This window comes from Diabrotica virgifera, chromosome 7 (genome assembly GCF_917563875.1).
Source record: "Diabrotica virgifera virgifera chromosome 7, PGI_DIABVI_V3a".
In the NCBI taxonomy this organism is placed as follows: Eukaryota; Metazoa; Arthropoda; class Insecta; order Coleoptera; family Chrysomelidae; genus Diabrotica; species Diabrotica virgifera.
This window is the reverse complement of record NC_065449.1, coordinates 31,361,983-31,389,052: the sequence shown is the minus strand read 5'-3', so window position 1 is coordinate 31,389,052 and position 27,070 is coordinate 31,361,983. Positions and strand designations below refer to the sequence as shown.

At 32.4% G+C, this 27,070-nt stretch overlaps 1 protein-coding gene across 2 annotated transcripts in view; it reads right to left on the bottom strand.

The window, feature by feature from the left end:
- Positions 1 to 1,897: 1,897 nt before the first annotated feature.
- LOC114332953 (phosphatidylinositol 3,4,5-trisphosphate 3-phosphatase and dual-specificity protein phosphatase PTEN) overlaps positions 1,898 to 27,070 on the bottom strand; it is a 47,071-nt gene continuing 21,898 nt past the window's right edge. For both annotated transcript variants that reach the window (XM_028282757.2, XM_028282759.2), the window contains exons 2-5: positions 15,143 to 15,334; positions 14,273 to 14,869; positions 7,242 to 7,573; positions 1,898 to 2,303 (exon numbers count right to left, since the gene is read on the bottom strand). In XM_028282757.2, coding sequence (XP_028138558.1) covers positions 2,103 to 2,303; positions 7,242 to 7,573; positions 14,273 to 14,869; positions 15,143 to 15,334 — 1,322 coding nt within the window. In that variant the 3' untranslated portion in view covers positions 1,898 to 2,102. The remainder of the gene's footprint in view (positions 2,304 to 7,241; positions 7,574 to 14,272; positions 14,870 to 15,142; positions 15,335 to 27,070) is intronic.

Below are 27,070 nucleotides of genomic sequence, written 5' to 3'. Positions count from 1 at the left end.
AACTATAAGGCGCTTAGGTGATGCAGGACTTTTTAACACCATTGTACTTCTTCAAAAACGATGCTGACCAGAACTTTATAGTCAATGGTGACCGACATAGAGCCATGAGCACTGAATTTTTCGTTCCTCAATTGAGCAACCATGATGTGTAGGAGCTGTGGTATCAATAAGACGGCGCAACATGTCACATAGCTCGTGCCACAATTGATTTAGTGAAGGAAACGTTTGCTAACCGCATAGTTTCACGTATAGTAACTTATATCTATGAAATATGGACTCTGAGAATAACAAATAGAAGAATCGAAGCAATTTGGGATGTGATGTTTTGAAAAGCATGCTTCGAAGATCTTGGACATCTTTTGAACAACGTCTCTCTACCTTCGTATTTACCACTTTGATCATTTCACGTCTGTCGACAATATGAGAGGCTGATACAGTGGGGAAGGAAATGGAGAAGAGAAAAAGATGGAGAACCAGCAGCAAAAACGCAATAAACAGTGCTTTTATAAACGTTAAAAATAACCACTGGACCACCCTAAAGATCTAAATATTATCACATTCAATTTTGCGTTTATTTGAAGTTTTATTTTTGTCCCACAGAAGGTATTCCGCTGGATTTATATTATTCCAAACTTCTACATAAAAATACCTCATAATTCGTAAAATGAAAACTTTATTCAATAAAGTTTTGATTTTACCTATTTTTGTCGTGTTATTTTAAAGCTATCAAAAAATTTGTTCTTGGATTTTGTATGTTTTGAAAAAGACTAAAAAAAATCAGTATAAATGGGCAAGAAATTTAAAAAAATGTAAAGTTTTCTCTTAAATAATATATGTACACTTTTGTGTAAATTATTCAAATGTTTTCATTGAATTTCTGGGTCATATATAAAAACGTTTTCTATTTAAGTATTTTGACCATTTTTTCCAACCTTTGCAATTTGGTATCACTTTCTAACCTGTACTGATACCTCAAAAAAACTCACTGCTCTACCCTGACAAAAGTATAGGGTATAATGCAGCACCATTTACTTAAAAATATTCGTGATAAGTACGGTTTGCTGAGAATAACAAATAATAGCTATTTTAACTGCAATTTCTCATGCTAATAACGCCATATAATTGAAAAAATAAAAACTTGACGTCTCTGATAAATATACAGCAATTATTAAACAAACATATACATTTGATCTATTTTGTAGGGAATGTCTAGATCTAAACCTAATCTCTTTTCACAATATAGGTTACATTAAAACAAATAACGGCCGAATAGGGCTTTTCATTCACAGTCATTTGTTTCGAGCTTCTGTCATCTGTCACATAATATATAATATATCTACGTCATACGATATTGGTATTTACAATGATACAAACCAAAGACGTATGACGAAGATATATTAATATTATGTGACACATGACAGAAGCTCAAAACAAATGACAATCGATGAAAAGCCCTATAGCGCTGTAACTTCAAGTATAACCTGTAACGTGGACGTTCAAATGCACTTATGCGACTCTACCACAACCCTTTTGCACCTCTCACTCCACTTTCGATGTGATAAAGTAGCATAACAGTTATCAAACGTCAATGATGAAGTTCCATGTCAAATGCCAATATCTACGCCTACATTACACGTCATAGCTGAAGTTGGCGCAGGTCGGACCGAACCCTGAACTGATCAAAGATGACGTTGTCCTAACAATTTACCTTTATTGGTAATATGATGGCTCATTAATTGACAGTCATTGAATTTCAGTTAATCCCATGACATAGTTTTAATGAAGCAAGCTAGGTTAAATAAAGTATTTGAGTTACATTGCAGCATAGGTACATTAGATAGAAATCAGTTGTTTGTTTTGACACAAATTTTATTTGTGCCCATCTTGAACTCGGATCGATAAATATATATTTTTTTATTTTTTTCAAGTATATCACATTATTTACCCAAGAAATTGCAAAACTGAGATGCCTCGGACAATAGCTTTCGACCAACAACTGCTATTTCGGCAATTTCCTGTAGAAACACCTAATCCAGGATGCTCTGTACATATTAATGTACAATCTAACAAACTTTATACAGAAAATTAGTAATAATTGAGGATCAACTTTTAGTAGAATCACAGGGTTCGTTTTTGGGTATGAGGGAATTGCCTTCTCCGCTGTCCCAGTCTTCGTCTTCGTTCGTATAATCATCAGATGATTCTGCCGAACTTTCACTTGGCGTATCTTGTGTTTGAGAATGTCGTTCGTACGACGTCGGACAACAATCGTCTCTCGGAATCCTTTGAAGATGTAAAGTAAGCTAAAATAAAAAAAATAATTCAAATAAAGGAAACTTGCATAAAATTTTAAATTCGAAAAAAATGTTATAAATCACAACAGAACATAATTTTTTTTTATTTAGCTAATGCCCCGACAACTAATGGCCATTGGCATGGTAGGTACGGTAAATTTTTACAGTTAGGTACCTAGTGTCATGTGTAGTGTGAGTGTTGAGTAAGTGTCTTGTTACTTTGCAAAGTCGACGTCATTGTCTTTGCAAAGAGACGCTAATTGTATCCGAACCTCTGCGGTCCCTCCAGTGAGTACCGATCCCACAAGGACAGAAACTATTTTCATCCATTAATTTATAATAAACGAAAAATTTCTGACCCTGGTGAGATTCGAACTCACGACCTTTCGGATTTTTCGATCCAAATTTAGGCGCTCTTACCACTGAGCCACGGAGGGGGTTAGAACATAATTTAAAACATGCATCAAAGATAAAAAAAAGTTGTTTTTGTGTTCCGTTTGGCCCCTAAAGGGGCCCGTTGTGTGTTTACATTATGCACCAACAAAGTAAACAAAATAGTATATAATTTTAAATTAGACATTATAAACGTCACTAAAAAATACGTTTGATCGTTTGAACTATTTTACATTCATAGAAAACTTGTACTTTTACAAAATGGCACTAAACAACACTTAGTGTTTTCTTTTATTTTCCATAGGAAACCTTCTTTCCTTTCCTTAAAAAACTGTATCAAACTCCAATCTCAACAAACTGGTATATATTATCATAATGACATACGATAAATGTCATTGGAATATAAATATTTTCCCTTATTCCGCGACGATGAGCTAGCCAAATACCCAAGTAGGCGGAGGCCAATAAACTAAAGAATAAGAAGAAGAATATACCTAAATATAACCATAAATATAACCATAAAGCTAAACTATGTGACGTCACGGGTCGTTTGAACTATTTTATATCGCAGAAGATTTTAAATTTGTACTTCTAAGTTATTATGAGTTTTTGTAGCGTGAAATTTTGGAATTCTCATTTTTAAACAAAACTGAACATTATTATGTAATAAAAAAATGTGCAAGTTCCCTATTACAAATTGAAAAACATAAAAAAACAAATAAACTAAAATCAGAACGCGTAATTCGGGTTCTCATTTGTCAGTTTCGCTGACGCAGTCTGGCTGATTCATTAATAATGAAAAATAAAAAGTGACCATTGCATTCACACGTTTCATGTTTTGCTCCATTCAGTCCTCAGTTAGTCCAAACATTTTATATCGTGGTAATGAAAATGGTTAAAAAAAATTGAAACCAGCTGTTCGGGAGGTATGTTTACAATGATTAGTAAATGAATTACAGAATATTCCAGTGAATCGAAAGATAAGAAAACGTCGTAGATGTTGGGGAGGCCCTGAATATTTCGCAGAAATATATGGGGTGCTAGTGCAACTATGTATATTGAAAGAATTAGCTTTGGAAGATTGTGATTCATATACAAACCAATTAAGAACGAAGACAAATTTCAAGAGATTCTGCAAAAAATTGCTCCAAAATTGCTCTCAAAACTTGCCACATTGAACAAATCACGAAAATGTATGTTCTCGCGCTTCAGTTTCTATTCGTTATGCGACCATGATCAATCAATAATGAAAAAAAGTAGAACTGGCTTTCACTTTAACTGAAAGTATGAATGTATTGATCATTTAAAATGAAAAGGTGTTCTCATGTTCATTATTTGTTCAGGATCACTGAATCAGTTAGACTGCGTCAGCGAAACTGACAAGTGAGAACCCGCCTTTAGGTAATCTTCTTGTGGTACTGATACAGTTTTAAGAGGATTTTTTATTCTAAAAATATTACCAATAGTTTAAAAAAAAATTATTTTTAAAGTTTATTTAAAGTTATTTACAACAAAAGGGGTTGAAACGAGTTAGAGCACTTTTGGCGCTCTATGAACTAAATAAAATAAGACGGCTCAAAACGAAATAATTATTTATTATTGTTTTATTATTATTTCGTGCAAATACCTATGTTATAGTCGATTCACTAATCTGAGAAACAACTGTCTACACTAGAATCACAATAAAAATGCACTACATAAATATATAGAAATAAACAAACCAAGAGACGTTGAATGTTCGAGGAACACTCCCAAATCATGATTTGGGAGTGCTCCTCGTGCTTATTTATTTCTAGTGCATCTTTATTGTGATTGTAGTGTAGACAGTTGTGTCTCAGATTAGCGAATCGACTATAACATAAAATTTTCACCCATTTTGGTTTATTTTTATAAATATTTATTTATTAATAATAAAACTTCCATTAAGCGCGCCTACGATTAAATTGTCAATTAGATAGAATATAATAGAAATATGCTTTATTGTCATGAAAAATTTAACAATTTTATAGACAAAGCTTACAAGAATCATAAATAAAAACAATAACAAATACAATTTACTAAAATTATACAAATCGTCAATATAAATAAAACATAATAAAGTCAAATAAAAATCAGTAACAATCTATTGCAAAATTAAAAAAAAATTGCAAATTGCGTAATCTACCCTAAGAAATTTAATAAGTAATTTAATAAGTTATGCTGCTGCATATGACACTCAAATATAGATTAAGGTTCTACTTATACATAACAATACTGTAATTTCTTAGTTATTGGTTAAGAAACTCTGCTATTGAATAATATGGTCTTTCAGATAAATAGGCTTTAGTCATTTTACGGAACTTGGGGAAAGATGTTGCAGATTTAAGTTGTAGAGGGAGATGGTTGTATAGTTTTTTTGCAGAATATAATATAGATTTCTTTACTAACTCACTGGAAGGGATCGGTAAATAGATGTCAAAAGTAGAATTTCTGGTGGAATAGTCATGTCTAGGTCTCTCTGGAAAAACATGTAAATGTTTACGAATTAAGCAAACAGTTTCTAAAATATATAAATAAGGTAATGTTAGAATTCTGTGATCTTTGAAGTAGCTTCTGCAATGTGTTGTTCTTCTGAGGCCAAACAGATATCTGATTGCTCTTTTTTGCAATTTAAAAATAACATCGGATTGGGCAGCTGTACCAAAACCCCATATCGAAGATGGGACTCGAACAATGAAAAGCTTTTGGAAGAGGCTAAATCAATTTCCTTAGAGACAGATCTTATTGCAAAGCAAGCTGAGGATAGTTTCTTGCTTAACACATCGATATGAAGGGACCATTTAAGGTTGCTATCTAAAAAAATACCAAGAAACTTTACAGAATCAACGATACTGATCTGGCTGTTATGAAGAGGTAAGGGTTGAAGAGTTCCTTTATAGGGTAATGCTACTGTTTTATCTACGTTAAAAGAGAGTAAATTAGAATCTGACCAGGATTTTATTGTGAGTAGATCAGAAGTTATAGTAGCATGAAGAGTTGCGATATTTGAGTTGCTCCAAGTGATACTGGTATCGTCAGCAAAAAGAAAAACTTTTCCATCGATTTTTAAACTAGTGATGTCATTAATAAAGATAAGGAAAAGTAGAGGACCCAATACTGAACCTTGCGGTACCCCACATACAACATTTTTGAGACTAGAGTCTGTATCATTTGCTCTAACCAGTTGTTTCCTATTTTCCAAGTAAGATTGAAACCAGTTCAAAGAAATACCTCGAATTCCATAGAAATCTAGTTTTTTTATCAAAATGTCGTGATTTACACAATCAAAAGCTTTGGCATAATCACAAAAAACAGTGGCAGTGTGGAGATTATTGTTTAATGCTTGATAAACCTCATGTAGTACAGAAAACATGGCATCGGTGGTACATTTATTATTTAAAAATCCAAACTGATTTTGTGATAAAATCTTGTTATCAACGAGAAAGGACATAAGTCGGGCTTTTAGGAGTCTTTCAATAATTTTGGAGAGTACCGGTAGTAATGCAATAGGTCTATAATTGCAGGCAATAGATTTTTCACCACCCTTATGAAGAGGAATAATGATGGCCGTCTTTAGGCACTCTGGAAATTTACCTTTCTCAAAAGAATCATTTATTAGAGAGATGAGGACTCCCAACACATTGTCTGGGAGATTTCAGAACATTTTTATGGATAGTCCATCGGTACTACAGGAAAATTTGCTTTTGATACTATTGATTGTTTGGATCAGTTCAGATTTACCAACCGGTCTTATAAAGAATGAATTCGAAACCTTTCCTAAATTAGGGAGATAGGAAATGGGATCTTGTTGTGACACAATAGTTGATGTTATATTTTTACTCACATTAACAAAATATTCATTTAGATTTTCTGGGTCTGGAAGGGAAAATGTTTGAGCTGTGTGAGTTTTATTTCGAAGATCGTTTATTATGGACCAAGTTTCTTTTGCAACACTTTTGGAGCTTCTGAGACGATTTTGATAATACAATTTTTTAGCCGATTTTATAAGTTTTAAATAGATTGCTCTGTACTTGGTGATATATTCAGTAACAGAGACGTTGGTAGTAAATTTCTTGATATACAGTAGTGAACGCATGTTTTTGGCTGATATGAGGAAACCTTTGGTAGTCCAGGGTTTGCGATGTTTTTGCTTAATTGTGATTAAAGGAAATGCTTTATTGAAGATACAGACCAGCTTATTCAAAAAATCACTGAAATTATAATCGACGTCCATGGAAGGAAAGTGCCACTCAGAGATAATGTCAAATACTACCACTGTTGCCAAATTTTCGTAGAACTTTCAAAAAAGGGTATGATACTATCTCCCGAAGTTATTTTGATGACGCGCTACTGTATGCTCTTAACTAGCAAAAAACGAAAACTTAAGTACTTAGGACATGATGTGATGAGAGGGCAAAAAGACTCATTCTTACAACTTATTATGACAGGAAAAATTTGAGGAAGTCGAAATGTAAGACTTTCAGAACCGCTGTGCTGTAAATGTTTATATTCACGTAAATAAAATTTAAGACTCACCTTAAAATCTGCGTGAAACATTTTGTTTTGCTTGTCCTTTTTATTAACAATATCAAGTTCGTTCTTTTCAAAATCTACCACGTAACAAACTTCTTCACTACTCCCGTTCCTCGGCAGAAATCCATTAAGAGAATTGCATATAAAAAACGTATTGAACCAAAATTGGAATAACTTCTCTTTCCTCATCATAGTTTTACTAAAAAACTCAACTTTTATATCCCCTTTCAGAGGTAGACAATAGTCCAACTTTATCGAAAAAGGAGATCCACTCTTTTTCACTTCATACCAATCATTCTTCCGTAATTTTTGAAGTTTTGGTGTGTATTTATCACCTAAAAATGTTAAGATTTCATTATTTTTGTATAAATATACGAAAATACGAATAAAATCACCAAGGATATTAAATTCCAATTGCATAATATCAAAAATAATAAGAAGAAGAATATCTTACAGGTTTATCAGCAAAAACAGATAGTGATTACTCCCTCTGGAGGTAATCCGCAACAACAAATACCACCAACTTAGGGACCAAGAAGGAAAATTGTGTAGAAATAATAAGTAAAAAGCCGAAGCATTTGCAAATCACCTCAGTAATGTATTCCAGCATGGAAGATGGTGATACAGAGGAAGAAATAAATGACTTCGTGGAACCCTCCTATCAGATGGACTTTCCTATACAGGGTGAGTCACCACTAACGCGACGGAAGATTACAGCGAAATGGTAAAAGATTTGAAAAAAATTTAAATTGAATAATTTGTAAGTTGATAAAAGCTACATTTTAAAATTATTTTGAAATATACAGGGTGTCCCAATAAATGGCGGCGTATCAAAGCTATATTTTTTCTTATGGAACACCCTGTATTTTATTGAATTTTTTAATTGTCCGCAAAAAATAAGGTATAGTTTCATAAGGCTTCCCTATACCTACGTACAGAGTGTTCTGAGTTATGTTGACTTTTCTTAAAATGTAAAGTTTTAAAAGAAGGCTTATTCTCAAGTTATTTACGAAATTATAAAAACATTACTTTTACATCTAAATAGTTGGATATTGGTTGAATGTATTCCATGATTAATTATTACACAATTGTCTACAGGGTGTTCAAAATTTACAGTTTCATTAGTGGAGTATTCAATGTGTCATATGATGCTTATTTTAAATGGAACACCATGTATATTAATAAAAAATTATACTAAACAAATTTACCTCTTTCGAATGGTATATGGATGTCCTATACCTAGGTGTCATAGTTTTTGCGTAATTTACAATTATTTAAATTCTTAATCTGTAAATGGATGTTAAAACAAAAGATGTAGTTAATTAATGTCATTGTATGACATTGTCAGTTTATGACAGTACGGTCTGGTAATTATCAAAAATATAAACATCGATGTATGATACTCAAATTTTTTTTACTTAAAAATGGCTTTGGCAGAGCCAATTACATTCAAATTTAATTGTTCCTAAAAATGAATAATCACGATATCTATGAAAGAGTAGACATGCTACTTTTCATTGGGGAATATTTTTAAAATTGTCTCTTAGCTTCTAAAGTTTACGCTTAAAGGGATCCTGATAGAAGACACCCAAAAAAGGACGTTTTTGAGAGATTTCTCGATAGATTCCGTGCTACTGGTAATGTTGCATAGGTACGAAAAGTTAAATAAAAATAAACCATTTATTTTTAATGACGTCAACGAACTTGATGTCCTGCTTTCTGTTACGGAAAACCCAAATACTAGTACGTGAAAAATTTCGAGTCAATTGGAAATCAGTCAAACGAGTGTATGTAGAATACATAAGAAAAACCACTATCATCAGTATAAAACTCAACTACACCAGCATTAGACAGAACAGGAACGTTTAACTTTTCGTTTATAGACTTAAGAATTTGGAGAAGATCCTGATTTTTTTTTAAGAATGTATTGTGTACAGACGGATCTACCTACTTTTTTACAGACGAAAATCTGCATAGAGCAGCTTTTTTAAATTTCTTAAAACAAATTTTTTGGTTCCTTCTTAAAACCTTCCACTTAGCGTGCGAACAAACATGTGGCTCCAATTGAACGGAGCTCCTGCTTATTTTTGACGTGATGTTAAGAACAACCTCAACATAAAATTTAGAAATAAATGGATAGATAAATTCGGTCCATATATTTTTCCACCTAGGTCACCAGGATTGACCAAGATGAATTTTTTTAAATGGGGTTATATTAAAAATATTGTAAATGCTACACTTCTTACCCTACTACTTCAGATGACATTTTTATGAAATTAAGAATTTCGAACGCTTTTGCGTCTATAACACCAGCCATGTTAAATAATGTAAACAAATCATTTAAAATCGCTTGTTGTATAAACATTTTGAACATGTATTACATAACTGATAATTTTTTACTTATAGTAAGTTGTGGTTCATTTTGTATTTAGTTATTTTCTTAATATTATTACTTAATATCGAAAAAATTTATTTTACAAATCAGCAAATAAAAATATATCTACATATTTATTTACAACTACACTCTATAACAACTATGCCGAGATGATGGGTTTAAAAATCGAGAGTGACTATAAATATTTTTAATATCGATGTACCGTTTAAGAAAATTGTAAATTACGCAAAAACTATGACTCCTAGTTATAGAACATATACCATATACCATTCGAAAGGGGAACAACCTGTGTTTAGTATAATCCTTGATTAATATACATGGTGTTCTAATAAAATAACCATCATATATGCTACATTGAATAATCCAATAATGGAACTGTAAATTTTGAATACCCTGTAAATAAATGTGTAATAATCAAGCATGTAATGCATTAATTATAAGATAGTTACCAGACCGTATTGTCATAAAATGACAATGTCATACAATGACATTAATTAACCACATCTTTTGTTTTAAAATCGATTTACAGATTAAGAATTTAAATAATTGTAAATTACGCACAAACTATGACACCAGGTATAGGACATCCATATACCATTCGAAAGAGGTAAATTTGTTTAGTATAATTATTTATTAATATACATGGTGTTCCATTTAAAATAAGCATCATATGACACATTGAATACTCCACTAATGAAACTGTAAATTTTGAACACCCTGTAGACAAATGTGTAATAATTAATCATGGAATACATTCAACCAATATCCAACTATTTAGATGTAAAAGTAATGTTTTTATAATTTTGTAAATAACTTGAGAATAAGCCTTCTTTTAAAACTTTACATTTTAAGAAAAGTCAACATAACTCAGAACACTCTGTACATAGGTATAGGGAAGCCTTATGAAACTATACTTAATTTTTTACGGACAATTAAAAAATTCAATAAAATACAGGGTGTTCCATAAGAAAAAATATAACTTTGATACGCCGCCATTTATTGGGACACCCTGTATATTTCAAAATAATTTTAAAATGTAGCTTTTATCAACTTACAAACTATTCAATTTAAATTTTTTTCAAATCTTTTACCATTTCGATGTAATCTTCCGTCGCGTTAGTGGTGACTCGCCCTGTATAAAAAATCACACATGAAGAAGTAAGAAATATTACCCAACATGAAATCAATCAAGGGTACAACATGATCGACGGGAAAGCACTACAGTAACTTACATGCAACGGTCTGAAAATTATTACGCGAGTATTTAATGCAATATTTAGGTTAGGGTAGTAGTACCCAGAACAATGAAAAGTTGCTTAAATTATTCCCATACCTAAGCCAGGAAAAAATAAAACTCAGGTGACTTCATACAGACCAATTGGCCTGCTACCTGTTTTATCCAAAATCTGGGAAAAACTTCTCATTAAGCAATCAATCATAGAAGAAAGAAAACTAATGCCCCGAAACTAATTTGGGTTCAGAACACAACACGGAACAATGGAAAAATACATAGAGTGGTAAAACACAAAAACAGAAGTGATTTAGAAAATAAAAGGTATTGTTCTGCTGCATTACTGGACATTAGTCAGGCCTTCGACAAGGTATGGCATGCTGGTATCCTATTTAAGCTAAAGAAAAAGCTTCTCCATTCTTTCTAGCAAATCCTAAAAAGCTATATGTATTTCCAACCAACATTTCCTAGTCAAGCAGGATAATGAATACACAAGCCTGATATCAATAAAAGCCGAAGTACCACAAGGAAGTACCCTGGGATCGACAGTGTACTTTCTGGACATTTCTGACCTTTCGACAAGTAATAGAACTTGTGTGCAACTTTTGCTGATGCTGATCCAATCAGAGCGGACAAAACCTTTCAAAAAGTCCTTAACAATATCCAACAATGGCTTAAAAAATGGAAGATAAAGGCGAGTGAGAGTAAATCCACCAAGTAACTTTCACCATGAAAAAACAAACATGTCCAACTGTAACTCTGAACGAAACACAGCTCCAACAAACTGATACTGTCAAGTACCTAGGAATTCACCTTGATAACGAGATTAACTTGGCAAAAGCACACTTTCACAAAAAGAAAACTAGTTCAAACAACAATTCCGAAATATGTACTGGATCATCGGTCGTCAATATCAACTATCTTTTGTAATTAACTATTGATATATAAAGCTATAATATGAAAACCCAAACAAACGAACCTAGAAATATTGCAGAGATTCCAGAAAAAAGTCCTTAGAACAATGCTGAATGCCCCTTGGTATGTGCCAAACTATGTGATAGAGATTGTAAAAAAATGTGAAAACAAACATTATTGTTAAACAAAAAGTAAGCACAAAATAGAAAGATCTCGACAGCGTTACTTCACAAAATGTCTAAAGAAAATCTATTCAAATTTTCACATGAATCGATCACGTAGTTTTTGAGTTACAATGTCCACCGTCTTTCAACCCTCGTAAGGCGGTGCGGGTTGCAATTGCACCCCAGACCTCGTTTTTCTCACCTATCTTTTTTAATAAATTTTTTTGATTTTTGTCCCATTTTTTTATTCGAATTAAATTGAATTCTAAACACATTTCACCCATTACAGCATTTAAAAATCTGCGTTTACGTTTTTTTTTTTGGAAAAATGAGTGTAGGGTGCAAATGGTGAAAATTTCATATCTTGAATTGGGCGTTTCTGATGTTCCACCTGGAGCTAACAGAGCTACGGGACAAGGTCGGTGTTACTTATGTCACAGAAAAAAGACCGTACGTCTCGGCATAACTGTATTTTGTGTAAAAACTTTGTGTTGCTTACTCTATGAAAAATTTCATGTGTTTGTCTTGCAACGATAATTATTTTTTTAAGAAGAAATAATTACCTTGTTTGTAAAATTATGTTTCAGTACATATAATATACAAGTTCTAATTATCTTTCAAATCAATTTCCCCAACGTTCACATATAAAAAATGGAAATACGGTGCCATTGCACCCCGCACCGTTGTTTACGTAACAATCTAAGCACCGCTTTACGAGGGTTAAAAAAGCAGTTTCGAGAAAAACGCATTTTAAAGTTTTGATAACTTTTATTTTCAATACTCATTCATCTTCCTTTCTGTCTGTCAAATCGTAAAGTGATGCACACCCGAATATGTTTTTGAATCGCGGCGTAATCTACAAAAGAGAAGGGAAACAGCTGTTGAACATTTCCCACTACACTCAAACGCGCTGGCGCGAAGTCGCTGCAAAGCGAGTCGGAGGCAAGGATATCCAACATGCTGTATCTCCGGTAATTTTGCTGCAATCAATCTGAAATTTTCAGCGAGTATTCTTCAAGCTATGTACATTCGTTTAAAATAATATACCCCCTCCTGTAAGTCAAATCTAATCCAAATAGTCCTAAATTCGTGAAACATAAAAGTGTGCAGCGCGTACAGAACCGTGTCAACTATTGCCTTACAGGTGGTGGCTGGTTCTGTGTCGGTTCACATCCTGGCCAGAGAAAGAAGTTTAGAGATGTGTCAGAGGGAATGGGCAGCCGAAGTCGGAAAGGCGGCCTGGAGGAGATCCCTGATTCCGGATGTAGCAAGGTGGTACGAGTCCAGGCACAGGCGCGTTAATTACTACTTTACACAATTCTTAACGGGACATGGATCGTTCAGATCATATACCTATCGTATAAAGAAGACCGCGGACGATCTATGTCCCGAGTGTGGAGTGGTGGATGACGCACAACATGTCGTATTCGTGTGCCCGGCATATCATGTGGGGCGTACCGAGCTGCAGCTGGGTCTGGGGTCTCCTCTGGGCGAGCCTCACGAGCTTATGGATAAAGCTATCAATAGCAACAGTGACTTCGACCTGGTCATTGCCTTTGTTAATAAAACAATGAAGCACAAAGAGGAAAAAGAAAGGCGACTGTAAGTGGGATGACCCGTATTATTTATTTTTAACGTGTTTGTGTCGTAGAGGGCAGCCAGTGGAGAGAGCACCTTTTACATTCAACCTACGCTGACTGATTTATTATGTTATTTTGCTTTATTTTATTTATTTGTTTATTTAATTTTATTTGTTCAAATATTTTATCGGTTCTAACTTTTAATTCTATAAAAAAATATATTTATTATCGTAACGTGTTATATGTTGCAAGATGCAGCCAGTATTTCTCGTACGGAAGTCTATTTACGTATTAATTTATGATGAATGAGCATGAGAGTGAGTGTGAGTAGATGAAAGCATGAATGCTTGGAGTTACTTGTAGCTGCCGACAGGTATCTTCTTGCTAGTTTCATGTTAGATGGGGGGGGGGCACCCCGGTTGTCCCACCCGCACATGGGTTGCACAGGACGGTCGCCTTCACTAACCGGTCTACAGAACGCACGCGAAAAGTGCCAGAAGGGAGTTGGGAGTAAGGTCGACGGGTCAGCGTATATACTCGCTAAGAGTGGTCCCAGACCAGTCGGCTGGAGGAAGAGGGGGTGAGTTTAGTTTGTAGGCGATCCGGCACGGTGAAGCGTAGCGGATTGAGTCCAACACACCTGGGACACCTTCCCAGACGGTCTTTGGAAGATTCTCACCTCCCAAAAGAATAAGAAAATAAAATTCGTGAAACATACTATATTTTGTTTGTTTTTAACAAGTACTTACCTTCTTTCAAAAGAGTTTGATGGGAAATAGTGAGAGACAGAGAACCTTGTCCTCCAGTAAAATTCGGCACCGGATTAAGTATAAATTCTTTTATATACATAGAAACTGGGGTATAAAATAGGTGTTGTTTTAATAACGTCTCGTAGTACTGTACATATCGCACTTGACTGGGAATCGTGACTCCTTTCTTATCTTGAGTCCTAGTTTGTCCGTAATAGTTCAGAGCCGATTCAGCGTTGGAGAACATTCGGCTGTGGAGGAGATAGCAACAGATCATGGTCCCGGTCCTGCCTTTGCCAGCCTTGCAATGTACCACAGCCACATTCTTCTTGTCTATCGATAACCATTCGTGGACGTCGTTACAAAACGGTTGGATCGAATCGATTTTAGGGGGGTTGTGATCGTCGAAGGGAAATATTTTGACTCTATTGTGGAATTTCATCTTGTCGTAGCTACGTTCGGAGCAAAGATTGTAAATGTAATAGTGGTCGGGATGCTTCTTGTCGAGGAACTTTACAACGTCATCAATATGATTACGGTAAACTCCTTCTATCTTAGAGGCCGGATACCCCATTGCAATTATATTGTCGGTGATATCTAATCTTTTGTTAAGGAAAAATATTGGTTTTGGCAAAGATGGTTCCGAAAATGATAAAATTGTTCTTAACACAGATTTTATACAGGGTGTTTGGTAACGAATGGGCCATAGCTTAAAGCTTAACCTTAGGTTTTTTTTGTTTCTCATTTGTTCGGGCTTCTGTCATAAGTAAGCCCGAAACAAATGAGAAGCGTTGAAACATAATATGTAGACATGTTGTAACATGTCGCAATAATATTTTAAATATTGAAATTTGTTTAAAAAAAGGATACAGGTCAGATCCAGATTGAAACCATCTTTCTTATATCTATTTCTTCTTTTACTAACAAGTCCTTTGATAGGATTTGTAATATTCATATTAGAAAAAGATGTAGCCATTACACTGTCAATGGTCTGCTCGTTTTTACTGTCGGAAAAAGCGGTTTCGGATGCTTGCTGGACTAAATACGTTTTGATACCATGTTCTGCAACAAAAAGACACTATTATTAGCTTTAACAATAACATTTCAGTTCGAAAATTCGAAACAGTTCTTTTCAGAAGCTTTCTCGAAAAAAGCGAAAAATAAGTCATAGAATTCGATCCTTCCTACAATATTTATACACAAAATGTACTTGTCCTCACTTGTTAAAAAAACAGAACAGCTCATCTTAACTGATCTAGTTGAAGAATAGTTATTTATGTATCAAGGGCGTAAAATAGGCGTTTATGGACCACGACGTGCGAGGGCTATTAACACGTAAGGTCCATAAACGCTGTTTACGCCTGAAATACATACAAATTTTTATGCACGACTGTTTTAATGATCATTTATTAAGGTGATACAGTAGCGATCAACAGGTAGCCAAAACACGTTCCAAGATTGCGGCTGTAATTTTGAAATTTTTTTCGAGATATTTGGCACGCGTATTCGTAATATAATAAAGAATGGCGGTACAGAGCCCAATTTGAAAAATATATGAATATGTGGAAATTACTCTGTAATTAAATACAATATTAAAAAAATGAGCCTGTACCGCCATTAAGAAGAACAAAAAAATACACTGTCTTCAAATAAACTACTAATGAAATAAAAAATTTTAGTAGTTCCAAAATGACACAAAATCTAGGCATCGGATAAAAAAGTTTATTTGAAGAAAGTGTATTTTTTCGTTCTTCTTAATGGCGGTACAGGCTCTTTTTTAATATTGTATTTAATTACAGAGTAATTTCCACATATTAATATATTTTTCAAATTGGGCTCTGTATCGCCATTCTTTATTATATTACGAATAAGCGTGCCAAATATCTCGAAAAAATATTCAAAATTACAGCCGAAATCTTGGAACGCATTTTCGCTAACTGTTGATCGCTACTGTTTCCTCTTAATAAAGATAAAATCCTCAATATAATACAATCAATAGACGATCCTGAGCAACTTTTCTGGCTAACGCAGGTGAGGATAACACGAGCGTGCAAAAAAGTCTACTTTTCCGCACGCGTTTTAGTTTGGAAAGTTTTACTTTTCCGCACTGAATTTTACATACATATGTATTGTGCTTTTAATGTCTAATTCCTTAAAAGAAGAAGTGTTTTTAGCTTATTTTGTTAGTTTATCCAAAATCTGAAATCCAATTACTTTGTGGTCACGCTATTCTATGCTCAAGGCAGTATTAAAAATTGAAAAAAATGTCAATATAGGCGATTATTTTAAGTTAACAGCATATTTGAAGAAAAAAAAAACGTAGGATTCATGCCAAAAAAAAACAAAGATTTTCACCAAAGAAGAAATTTCAAAATTTTTATCTGAAGCTCCTGATGACATATATTTAATGATTAAAATAGCTGTAATATTGGGATTAGCTGGACCGTGCCGTAGAGAAGAACTCATGAAAATAACGATAGATGATATTGTGGATAAGGGGGATTTTTTTACTGGTGAGGATATCAGACAGAGTTATTATAAATTGTTAGCGTTATTTTTTAATTCAATTAATTGATTAAGATTTGGTCATTTTTTAAACGCTCGTAGAAAAAATATCGTTCCTAACTCTTGCGGAAAGTATCTTTTCCGCACTCGACTGCTTGCCGAACTCCACTTCACGTCGTTCGGCAAACTGCAATCGCGTCCGGAAAAGTATGACTTTCCTCACTACTTAGAAAAAATAACTACATATTTTAACAGGGATGACGAAACTTTCTACTTTACCTGGAATTAAAATATACAATTAAACATTAAGTATATATGTATATGATATACAACATACAGGGTGATTGATTAGTAGGGTAAAGCTCAATAGCTCCGCTATAGTAATAGATAACAATAAAAGTTAATAACAAAAATTTTAGCCACCTTTGAGCTTCACATTACAAAATTAGTTAGAATGTTACAGGGTGTTCGATAACACAGTGGCAGGCCTAACTTATGTTTTTTAAATGAAACACCCTATATTTTATTTTAAATTCGAAATAACGTTAACTTCTTCATCCCAAAAATATAAAGGTTTGTAATGTTATACAGGGTATTTACAAAGTTATAACCAATTTTGTATGCAAATCGTAACAAGTTCAACTCCCTGTATAAATAAAAATAAACACAACAGCAATGGTTTATTAATGTAATATTTTTTTATTTATTGTCAAAAATTTCAAGAATTATTGACATTGCTAATTTTCTTTATATCAAATACAGGGTCAGTCAAAACGCAAGTATATTATTTTCTCAGTAATGTTTAAATGGAACACCCTGTATTTTATATCATTATTGAAAAGTAACATTATTGTACTTTAATTTTTATATAACATTCCCTATGCCCAAATTTATTAGTTTTCGAGATATTTTCATTTTTCAGAGCAAATTATTTTAGGTGTTTAAATTTATCTAAATTTTAAGTAAGCCATGACTGAATTGACAATAGGGCTTTTCATCGATTGTCATTTGTTTCGAGCTTCTGTCATGTGTCACATAATGTTAATATATCTACGTCATACGTCTTCGATTTGTATCATTGGTAATACCAATAACGTACGACGTAGATATATTAATATTATGTGACACATGACAGAAGCTCGAAACAAATGACTGTGAATGAAAAGCCCTATTGACGATTACCGATTATCAATACAGTAATCAATTTAACACTGTAGCAAATAAAGAAATAAAAAGAATTTATTAGTAATACATTTTACCAACAAAAACATAGCCACCAACCACAACATGCAACATTTTTGAAACAATTAAAAACTATCTTTTTACGTAAATGCAACAAATAAACAAAGAAAATTAGTAATAATTTTTACAAAAAAACACACAAACACAAAATACAACATTTTGTGAAGACAATTAAACACTACTTTTGTATGTAAATGTAACAATGTAACAAATAAAGAACGAAACATAATTTATCAGTAATACATTTTGCAAAAAACATGTTTGAAAAAATTAGAAGCTACTTTTAATAAAATATTTTTAATATTTAATTACATAAGGTGTTCAAAATTATCTCCTAACACATCTATGCACTCCTAAAAACGATCATTGAATGAGCTACTTACTCTACGAAGAATTTGTAAATTAACACATCGAAATACACTTTGTATTCTATTTTTCATCTCATCCCTAGTTGTTGGAAGTATTTTATAAACTTCATTATTAACGTAACCCCAAAAAAATCAGTCCAGTTTATTAAATTCTGGTGATTTGGGTGGCCACGCTACTGGTCCATTGAAAAATGAAAATATCTCGAAAACTAATAAATTTAGACATAGGGAATGTTATCTAAAAATTAAAGTACGGTAATGGTACTTTTCAATAGTGATATAAAATACAGGGTGTTCCATTTAAAATTACTGAGAAAATAATGTACTTGCGTTTTGACTCACCCTGTATTTGATATAAAGAAAATTAGCAACATCGACCATTCTTGAAAATTTTGACAATACGTTAAAAAATATGGCATTAATAAACCATTGCTGTTTTGCTTATTTTTATTTATACAGTGAGTTGAACTTGTTACGATTTTCATATAAAATTGGTTATAACTTTGTAAATACCCTGTATAACATAACAAACCTTTATATTTTTGGGATGAAGAAGTTAACGGTATTTCGAATTTAAAATAAAATATAGGGTGTTCCATTTAAAAAAACATAAGTTTGGTCTGCCACTGTGTTATCGAACACCCTGTAACATTCTAACTAATTTTGTAATGTGAAGCTCAAAGGTGGCTAAAATTTTTGTTATTAACTTTTATTGCTATCTATTACTATAGCGGAGCTATTGATCTTTACCCTACTAATCAATCACCCTGTAGAATTAAAATGTACCGTACTATTTAAGAAGAAATCAATGCATCTACTGCTCCTAAAAATTAACGCACTTTTTGACGAATTTTCTAACCGCACTAATGTCACTTTTTATTCGTTTTTTGTAATCGAAACTAACAAAGTCCCAAAGAAAACTAGCCGAACAACAGTCTTTAAATAACATTTAATAATGTTTAATATGTAAATAACATTTAATAATTTTATTTTGTTAAACATTTAATAATTTTCATTTGACATTTGAAAACAATTTAAAAACTTACCGAAGCACACACTGGTTCTCTGGAGAGACAGGGGTCTTCCATCATTGAGTAGACGTAGACATAGACACTGGCGAAAGATTGCGTAACCTGTCCACTGTCCACCGTTGCACTTTATCACCCATTCCTATCGGGAGAACATAGACTTCCTATTTGTGGTCTCTCAACAGACTCGTGGGCGGCGTTTGGTCTGTATACATGCATATACATAGATAGACAACAGAACTGGTGAACATGTTTCGGAAACAAAAATCGCGAAACATGTCTACTAATGTATACTATTTATTAGGTACTTATTAAGCTTAACAGGCCTTGCAGGCCTAGGGCTAAAACGTTTACATTTCTGATTACATTTTACATATTTTAGTCTTTTAAATTTTATTTAATTACACTTCAATCTTTTTATACATTCTGTCCAATGCTAGTTCTTTCCATCTTTCAATGTTACTTTTCTTCAGGTCTTCGTACACACTGTTCTTGCATCTTTTTCTTGGCCTGCCTTTAATTCTCTTTTGTATTGGTCTTCGTGAGAGTACCTTTTTTGGTATTCTTTTACATCCCATTCTTTCGATGTGCCCCAAATATCGTATTCTCTGTGCTTTGATCGTCGTCGTTATCGTTGGCTCTTTATACAGTTCTTCCCATTTTTTATTGGTCCTTATTCTCCACTGACCTTCTATTTTCACACCTCCATATATGTATTGCTCTTAATTAACTATTTAGATAGGAAATAAGCCACAATTAAATTAAAAAAAATAATTTTATTAACGATTCGACGCCCAAATCGGGCGTCGTTGTCAAAATACAAAATACTACATTAATAAGATTTAATTTCGATTTGGGCGTCGAAACGTTAATAATAGTTATTTATGATATAAGTGTTAAAAGTACACGTTTAAGGCACGCATGTGAAAGTTTGCAGAATGAGCAAAGCGACTTCTGCAATTCACATGAGTGCCTTAAAAATGTACTTTTTAACACGCATATCATACATTATTTTTTCTACAAACGTAATTACAGGACAATATCTACAAAAACTTTTACTTGAACTTGACTGACATTCCATTTTTATATTTTTTTGACATTACATCAAAATTGCCTATATGGTCAATACGAACTGCAGTGCCTTAAAATTTTTAAAGCACTAGTGTCTTAAAGTAGCATTTTTAACGCTCGTATGGAGTGCTAAAAATTGCATTTTTAACACGGGTGTAGAAAAAATTATTTTTTTCAATTTAATTGTGGCTTATTTCCCATCTATATAGTTCATTATAAAGATGCCACAAGGAAATAGCTTCAGAACAACATGTAGGTATTGCTCTTTGGATTTTTCTCTCCCATCTTTTTAAAAGGTCTGTCTCTGACTTTTTCAGCACCCATCTACTGTAGGTCTGATAACAGTCTTATAAATTCTGATTTTTGTTTTTCTTGATTCTTGATACTAATGTATAGGTTTTAACATAGATTTTATAAATATGTACATTTCAATACATAACTAAAAAAAAATAAATGAATTAAAGGAAGCAAGTTATAGGAAATATGTACAGGTGGTATGTAATTTCGGAATGAATAACATGTAAGTAACTCGTCTTTGAAGATTTATCTTTTCCTGTAGGTAACCCTACAAGAAAAATCAAATGGCGTCAACTGGCGTACTGGAGGCACATTGAAAAAACAGGCAGACTTGATGTTCTAATGAAAGGAGTAGTGGTCGTGTAAGGGAAGACCAATCAGAAAGCTTAAAAACGTAAAAAGTTGTAGCTAAAATATAAATTAGCAGTCATATATTAAAACAGTAATAAATGTTAATTAATAGAAAACAATGTAGGTACCTCAAACTGAGATATAAGTTAAAGGGGGAGGGGTGGAGAAGTAGAGTAGAAAAAAAGACAGTTAAAATAAATTAAATGCAGTGCTCCTAACTTAAACTTCCCACATTATTTGTTGTTTCGTCTTGTGTCCTATGTGTTTGTTTTAATTTAATGTGATGTGAATTCACTCACCTATTTATTGACGAATTTTTAAAATACAATGTAGGTATACCCACAAAATACAATTTATTACTATTTCTTTTATCTAATTCAATAGTTTATTGATATTTGTTCACTGCTGGTATTAAAACATAGTCTCAATTTGCAATCAATTACTTACAACTGAATTTTCTTTCTATTCTTTTATTTTCTACTCTCTTCTCCACCCCCCGTCTATGCAAAAAGAAGAAGAAAATTTATCGGAACGGAATAGTTATCATATAGTCCGGCCGATATGTGAAACAATTGCACATTGAATGATGCAAGCATATAATTTGGACCACATATACTACACATATAAAGGTTCAAATGTAGATTTGAGGCCATCTCAGATTTTGCCTTTTACAAAAATGGCGGGCATTCAAACTGGCGGCTATACATATGTGTTTAATAGTACCATAACTTTTTAACGAAAAGTCCTATTTCAACCAAATTTGGTATATAGGCCCCTTTTTTTATTTACAAGTTGGACGTGGTGAACCAGAAGAATCGGTTTACTAAAAGTTGTGTTTTTACTGGTTCTTTATGTAAAAATATGTTTTTTTTTTCAATTTTTTCCCTTTGTATATATTAATTTTTCAAAAAGGTACTACCGCAATTGAAAAGAGCGTAAAAATATTTTGTAGCAAATATTTTGAACTTTTTAGTTATGTTAATTACCATTTAATAAATGCATAACGTATCTTCACATGTACCTATGTGTGGCAGATTCGTGCAAATATAAGAATTATTGTGAATTTAATGGTAGAATCGTATAATTTGGAACGCATATACTACACACATCAAGGTTCAAATTTAGATATAAGGCCATCTCAGATTTTACCTTTTACAAAAATGGCGGGCATTCAAAATGGCGACTATACATATGTGACTAGTAGCACGATAACTTTTGAACGAAAAATCCGATTTCAACCAAATTTGGTATGTAGGTTATTTTTTTGATGTGTAAGACCAAGGTCTTGAACTGGAAGAATCGATTTACCAGAAGTTCTGTTTGTCCTGATTTTTATGCAAAAACATGTTTTTTTACCAATTCTTTCACCCTGTATATATTAATTTTTCAAAAAGTTAATACCGGCGTTGAAAAGAGCGTATGATACTTTTTAGGAAATATTTTGATTTTTTTTGTTATATTAATTACCAATTAATAAATGCATAAGATATCTTCACATGTACCTATGTGCGACAGATTCGTGCAAATAATATAAGAATAATTATTGCGCATTTAATGGTAAAAGCATATAATTTGGACCACACACACTACACATACAAAGATTCAAAATTAGATATGAGGCCATCTCAGATTTTGTCTTTTACAAAAATGGAGGGCATTCAAAATGAATCTTCCGCACATAGGTACATGTGAAGATACGTTATGCATGTATTAAATCGTAATTAACATAACTAAAAGGTTCAAAATCTTTCCTAAAAAATATTTTTACACTCTTTTCAATGGCGGTATTACCTTTTTGAAAAATTAATATATACCTACAGGGTGAAAGAATTGAAAAAAAAAACCAACATATTTTTACATAAAAAAAAACAGGAATAACACAACTTCTGGTAAACCGATTCTTCCAGTTGACGAAATCGATTTTGTAAATCACAAAAAGAACCTATGTACCAAATTTGGTTAAAATCGGACTTTTCATTCAAAAGATATCGTGCTATTAGTCACATATGTATAGACGCGTATTTTGAATCCCCGCCATTTTTGTAAAAGGCAAAATCTGAGATGGCCTCATTTGAACCATTGTATGTGCAGTATATGTGGACCAAATTATATACTTTTATCATTAAATGTTCAATTCTTACAATATTTGCACGAATCTGCCGCACTAATATTTTTGATAAATAAAAATGATGTTCGGTATCATTTATTTCATAAAAATTTGCAATTTTATTAACACTTAGAAGGATGTAATTGCACATAATTCCACACAACTTATGTTAACTTAATAATAACAATTTTCGATATTGTGAAATATACACTCTTGAGCAAAATTCGAACTTTTTGACACACCTCGTATAAGATTAACAAAATTTCATCTGATGATTGCAATTCATTCCTTTACCGAACATTTTATTTCTTTGTTAATTTCTTCGAGCAGCATGTGCGGGAAGTGAACAAGATTTTTGTATTGCACAATAATTTATAACGTCCCGTCATTTTTACACCGTCGAAGTTACAACATACGATATAATCGTTACGAATCTGAATCATTCCAGGATTCACCTAAAAAGTAAAAGCGTGTGTAGGTTGGCATTTAATCAGAATAAGGTGATTATTAAAAAAATTAAACGGTTACCGTTTCCATTTTTTAAGATAAAAATACCAATGTCATTCGCATTCGAATGAAATTAGGAAATCGTTTTAGTTGGTAATATTATGTAGAAGTTTTATTATAAAATGTTAAATGCGAATCAAATACACGCCGGCGCTATTCTTTTTATTAAAAATGCGTCCAATTGATGGATTCGACGCTTACTTGACGGAAATTCATTTTACGAAAAATGGGAAAAATTTTTAATTTGTTTAAATAAAGATTGTTTCAATAATTATACAGCTTTCAAATGAGAATGTGTTTTTAACGTTAAAAGATACACTTGTAGCAAGATTATCTAAAAAAAGTCTACAACTGGAAAAATATGTAGTTTTCTTTTCTTATAAATAAATTAATCTATTATAACAAAACAAAAGCAAGTTTGACATTTAACAATGCGTTAGTTAGATGGCTCTACTGGAGATGCTTGGGAACAAAAAAATAATGAAGAAAATTGTTCCATGGGAAGCCGAGAAAATGCATTTTTTTAACGAATACTGATTTTCAACTTTGAGATTACATTTTCTCCAACCTAATTTTTGATTGGAATTTTGCTACTTTTGGCAATTTTCACTCGTAATATCGATAGTTTTTATTATAATAATATATTATGTTATGAGTATTTTAAAGATATGAAAATTGGTGTGGAGAAAGAGGACAAAAATCCTATTGTATAGGGTGAGGCAGATAACTGGCCTATTAGAAATATCTCGAGAACTAAAGGCAACAGAATCATGAAAATTGGAATAAAGGGGTTTTGAAGGATGATCTATTACCTAAATGAAAATATTTTCATTTCTTTGCAACTTTCGGTTATACCGGAAGTTGCTTATAACTTCGTTTTTTTAAACGGGACACCCTGTATATTTTCACATTTTTGGATTCTCCTCAATATCTTCTTTCTTAGAATATGAGATTTTGTAATATTATACAGGGTATTTTAAGAGATATTTACGTTTTTTTATTAATTTCGTAGCAAAATTCACACCCTGTAGAATTGTAATAGTTTGACAATAAAAACTCTGCTTACGGTCAAGTGATTTTTAATATAGTCTACTATTGTCAAGAATCATTAGTATAGCTAATTTTGAAATTTTAGTATACAGGGTTGGTCGAAACTCGAAATGAATATTTTCTGAGTTTTCTTAAATGGAACACCCTGTATTTTAGTATTGTAATGAAATGATATTTCATGGTACTTTTTTATTTTATAAGTATTCCCCATACCTAACTGCTTTAATTTGTGAGTTATTGGTGATTCAAGCTAAACATTAATTTCAACAAAAAATACGTAAAATTTTATTAGGTTGGCCGTGAAAATATTCAATCACAAATAATTTTTCAGAAATAAATACATATTAATCCAGACTGATCCTTAAAATTACCAATAATGGTTTAGCTATCAAAATACCTACGTAGTTAAGATTATTAGTGCGATTAACAATTAAGCACAAATTAAAGCAGTTAGATATAGGAAATGCTTAAGAAATAAAAAAGTACCATAAAATATCATTTCATTACAATACTAAAATAGAGGGTGTTCCATTTAAGAAAACTCAGAAAATACTCATTCCGAGTTTCGACCAACCCTGTATACTAAAATTAAAAATTTGGCTATACTAATGATTCTTAACAATAGTAGACTATATTAAAAATCATTTGAACGTAAGTAGAGTTTTAGATGTCAAACTACTACAATTCTACAGGGTATGAATATTGCTACGAAATTAATAAAAAAACGTAATTATCTTTTAAAATACCCTGTATAACATTACAAAACCTCATATTTTTAGAAAGAAGACATCGAAGAGAATCCAGAAATGTAAAAATATACAGGGTGTCCCATTTAAAAAAACGAAGTTATAAGCCACTTCCGGTATAACCAGAAGTTGAAAAGAGATGAAAATATTTTCATTTAATAGATCATCCTTCAAAACCCCTTTATACCAACTTTCATGATTCTGTTGCCTTTAGTTCTCGAGATATTTCTAATAGGCCAGTTATCTGCCTCACCCTGTATATATCTTTGTCGTAAATGCCTGTCAACTTTGACCGGTTGTATCTCAGGAACCACTTATCACAATTAAACGTTTTTTTTTAAAGAAGCGTCCTGCACCTTTTTTTTTCCAATGCCGTTTTCATGATTTAATTTAATTTAATATTTCCCGGGATATTCTATTTGTTTATAAGTCAAAAAATTGTTTATAATTTTAAAATATTCTGAGTACATTAGATAGGTACAGTGTCTTTTTATACAAAAATCATAGTTATTCTTATGTATGATAATTATTGTGGTTATTATAGCGACTGTTAATTTTTAATCAACAATTTAATTGTTGCTAAACTGTTCATTCAATTTCCATCGGCTTCTGGAATTATAATCTATACCAGGGGTGGCCAAACTTCTTGATAGTCCGAGCCATTTTTCAAAATTTTAAATTTCTCGCGAGAACCGCATTAAACTATTATTTAAAAAGTGTAAAAAATGTATTAAATTTTTCTCTCAGTGTTTGGATTTCACTAATTTTAAAGTGAAATAAAATGGTTCATATCGTTATTTCAAATATGCAAATAATTCTACAAGCAGCCTTTACAAGTTTTTTGGATTACTTTGGACATACTTTTTATTTGGATTTTTTTCAGGATTCTTCATCATCTTTCCATCTTTTTCTGGGACGGCTTATTGATTTATCGTCTTTCAAAAAATATTGTCTTTAACACTCTCTCTTCCTCTGATCTCACCACATGACCTGCCCATCTTATCTTAGCTTTTATATGTCTGATAATGGTTTCAGTATCATACACAGTCACCAACTCAGCTTTGCGACGCCTTCTCAACTCTTCGTCAATCATTCAATTCATCTCTTTGAGGACCAGATATCATTCTAAAAACCTTCCTTTCAAATACCAGCAGCTTATCATTTAATTCCCACTGATGTATAATCCATGTTTCACTTCCATATGTAAGAATTGGGCGAATAATTGCCATGTACAGTCTTAATTTAGATTGTCGTTTTAGCAGATAAGATCTTAATAATGATGATATGACCTGGATTTCTATGTGGTTGTCATCTGTGATTACCGGCCTTAGATATTTAAACTCTTTTACTACTTCGAAGTTGCGGTCATTCATAGTTATCTTCTGCCTAACTCTTGGTCTTGGACTTTCGGTTACTAGCATCTATTTCGCTTTCTTTTCATTTATTCGAATGCCCAAACTACTTGTTTCTTCCTCAAGTTGTGAAAACGCCTCTCTCCCGTCTCTTGTAGAATGAGCGGCTGCACC